The 3,631-nt window shown below is 57.7% G+C and overlaps 1 protein-coding gene across 1 annotated transcript in view; it reads left to right on the forward strand.

Annotated features, from left to right (window-relative positions):
* The first annotated feature begins 2,424 nt into the window (after positions 1-2,424).
* GRIN1 (glutamate ionotropic receptor NMDA type subunit 1) overlaps positions 2,425-3,631 on the forward strand; it is a 28,414-nt gene continuing 27,207 nt past the window's right edge. The window contains exon 1 of the mRNA XM_019642059.1: positions 2,425-2,535. Within this exon, the coding sequence (XP_019497604.1) occupies positions 2,425-2,535 (111 nt within the window). The remainder of the gene's footprint in view (positions 2,536-3,631) is intronic.

Here is a 3,631-nt window from a genome sequence, read left to right on the forward strand (position 1 = left end):
AGAACAAAACCTCCCTCCCTGCCTGGGGCCAGAGGCAGCATCCCAGGTGTCTTTGGCCCTCCCCACAGAATCACCAGGATTCAGAGAGGTCCAAGTTGCAGGGGTTCATCTGTCACAGTAGGGCAAAGCCCCGTCAAGGCCTTCTATGGCTGCACCCGCCCCCAGGGTCAAATGGCTAATGGAGCCCAGGAGAGACTCACTTGTGGGAGGGGACCAAGGCCTGAGGGGCAGGCACAGCCCCCACCCCATCCCTGGACATTGGGGACAAGTGCGAAGGGCTCCAAACAGAAGTTCAAGCACCTGCAGTCTGGGGGAGGCGGCAGCGTGTGGGTAAACTGGGGCTCTGAAGGGAAAGAAGGGCCCTACTTCATTGGGCCTGGCAGTTTCTCTGGTATAAATACTCCCCCTGAGGCCAATTTCAAGCTCCCAGTGTGTAACAAGCAGCTCACAGATTTTCGAATATTTAGAAATTCCTCTCCAGGGCCAGTAGAAGCTGCTTCACACCCCGCTGGGGGAGCAGGGTGGGGAGGGGGCTGGGCCCTCTGGCTGCAGCCCTGCCAGTCCCTTCCTCCCAGTGTCCTGAGGCTGCCTGGGTTGCAGCGCTGCTGGCTGACCAGGTGTCTGCCCAGCCCAACGCACCCACGCAGCCTCCAGGCTCTGACCTGCTGGAGGCCACAGAAGTTTGAGATGAGGCAGGCTCTGGGCCCTTGAGCGCACCCCACGTGCCCTCCTGTGAGCCCACAGGTGTAAATGTCCGCAGGTGTTCCTTCCACTAGGAATCTCGTTGGGGAACAGCAGGTCGTGGCAATCAGCCCGCAGCCAGCGATTTCCTTCCTTGAGAGAGAAGGACGGGGGAGCATGCCAAGTGCCCCAGGCCCTGCCTGTCAGTGCAGGGGGTCCCACAGTGTCTGAGTTTGCCTATGGGGGGAGTCAGCCTCCTGGTGAGAACTACAGGGGGTGGGGCGGGAGGCAGGAGACCGCCTGGGACCCTGACAGGAGGAGCATGGCTCCTACCCTGTTCACTGCTCAGAACATCACTTAGGTGTGGGTACAACCCAGCTTTGTCCCCATTGGGGGCTTTTGCTGTCGGGTCTGCAGAATTCTTAGTTGCTATTGGAAACGGTGATGTCACTGGCAGGGGGCGGAGCTTCAGCTATCCTCTAGTTAGGGAGAGAGAAGCACACTCCAGAGGTAGAGGGGACAAAGAATTCGGATCACGAGGACTAGAGGGACTAGAGAAGCTCTGGAGAGCAGCAGGACGAGTGTAGGGAATCAGAAAATGGGCATCAGAGGGGAGAGGAGTGGAAGCCGAGGCCAGGGATGTCTCTCCCGGCACGCACCTCACTGAGCAGTGCTCCCTGGTGTCTGACCTTAGTCCTATCTGCTGCAGACACACTACCTCTGCCCTGGTCTCTCCATAGCTGGGAGAGACCGTCAGACTCCTGGAAGATTCAGCTCAACATGGGGCAGCCACTGTCAACCCTTCTATTCTCTTCAACCCTTTGGGGGGAGTCCAAGTCACATGGCCAGGCAGATGGTGTCCTTTCCCCATTTTTAAGCCTTCTGAAGAGGGAAGCCCACGCTCCCTCCTCCCGAGGAACATGGCTAAGAGCCGCTCCACACCCTTGGGTCTCCAGCCCACAGAGTCAGACCCCAAAATATCACTGACTAAGGATGAGGACTCGTGCACGCTCGTGCACGCCAACACACACACACACACACACACACACACAAACTGGCACGAAACATTCGGTCATGCTAAAAGACACACAAGGCTGCACGCAGTGACACTGACCCCTCTAATCTAGGTAAACTCAGCTCCCTGCAGGTCCCAGGAAGCACAGGTCACTGTCGCAGCGACCTCTCCACACACGCGCGCTCACACGCACACGCGCACATACACTCCCACACAGGCGCTCCCCGCTCGCCACGTTCTGACAAATGCTCGCAGGAACGCAGGCGCACGCTCTGGCGCGGGAGGCGCCCCCCCTCGGCTCCGTGTTAAGAAGCGGGGGCGGCGGGAGGGGTAGGAGACGTGGGTCCCGCTCGAGGCTCCGCAGCTGCCGCAGTCGCCGCAGCGTCGGAACCGGGACCAGCGAAGCCGGTGGAGGAGCTGCAGCCGCGGTGTCCTCTCGGCGCGGGGCGCCAGGAGCCGCTGCGGTACCCGCTTCAGCACCGCGGACAGCGCCAGTCGCTCGGGGCCAGGAACCCACGCGCGCCCAGGGCATCCCCCGCCAGCCGAAGGCTCGGGTGTCCCCTTCCCTCTCGCAGACGTTCTGGACCTAAAGCTCCCGAGGACGTGGCGCTCCTCGTCCGCGGGATCGGGCGCGCGCAGGACGGCCGAAGCGCCCCGCCGGGGATGCGCCGAGGGCCCCGCTTTCGCGCTGCCCAGAGCCAGGGCGCTGCCCAGAGCCCATGAGCACCATGCACCTGCTGACACTCGCCCTGCTTTTCTCCTGTTCCTTCGCCCGTGCCGCCTGCGACCCCAAGATCGTCAATATCGGCGCGGTGCTGAGCACGCGTAAGCATGAGCAGGTGTTCCGNCAAAAAAATTAGAGTTGGCTTAGGACACCAGCTCTGAGCAGCAGAACCCCAGTTTGGATCCCATATTACAGCCAGTAACACTGCACCCTCTATAGCTAAGATGGTGAACAACAGCTCTACCTGGAGCTGGGCTGACGTGAGTCACCAGTGACCGCAAAGGCCGCAGCCCTTGCACAGCGGGCTGCCGTGAGCTACCATGAGTGGCTGGCAGCCGGTGTGAGCTGCCAAGAGCTGCCATGAGCGGCCATCCAGTGGCCAGCAAATGATCTGCCTCACCTGGGAAGAGCACAATGACAATACCAACATGGGCCAATGAAGCGACGTCTTCCATAACTAGACTGAAGAACAAAAGGACAGCAACTTCTCTGTTCCCCTTCCTCAATTCTCCAATGCTGTTCCTCTCCCCCAATTCCCCAGTAAAATAAAATAAACACATTTTGATGGTTGTCAGAAGGGAGGGGCATTGGGGGTGACTTAAAACGGGGAAGGGATTACGAAGTACAAATTAGTTGTTATAAAGCAGTCATGTAGGATATAGCATAAGGATTATAGTCAATAAAACTGTAATAATTATGTATGGTGTCAAATGGGTACTAGATTTATTGGGGTGATGGGTAGGAGGGGGTTTTGGGAGTCAGGGTTAAAAAGGTGAAGGTAAAAAGTGCAAAACAATAGTTACAAAATAGTCATAGGGATGTAAAGTAAAGCACAAGATTATAGTCAGTGATATGGTAATAACTATAGTGCCGTGACTAGACTAGTCGTGGGGATCACTTTTTTTTTAAGGTTTTATTGGGGAATTGGGGGCAGGGAACAGCATTGGGGAATCAGGGAAGGGGAGCAGACAAGGTGCTGTCCTTTTGATCTTCTGTCTAGTTGTGGAGGATGTCGCTTCATTGGCCCATGTTGGTATTATCATTGCGTTCTTTCTGGGTTAGGCAGATCAGTCGCCGGCCATTGGATAGCTGCTCATAGTGGCTCACGGCAGCTCACACCAGCTGCTGGCTGCTCACACTGGCTGCCAGCCACACATGGTAGTCCATGGCAGCCCACTGCTCAGGGGCTGCAGCCTTTGCCGTTGCTGGTG

Source organism: Hipposideros armiger, unplaced genomic scaffold (genome assembly GCF_001890085.2).
Source record: "Hipposideros armiger isolate ML-2016 unplaced genomic scaffold, ASM189008v1 scaffold_3, whole genome shotgun sequence".
NCBI lineage: Eukaryota > Metazoa > Chordata > Mammalia > Chiroptera > Hipposideridae > Hipposideros > Hipposideros armiger.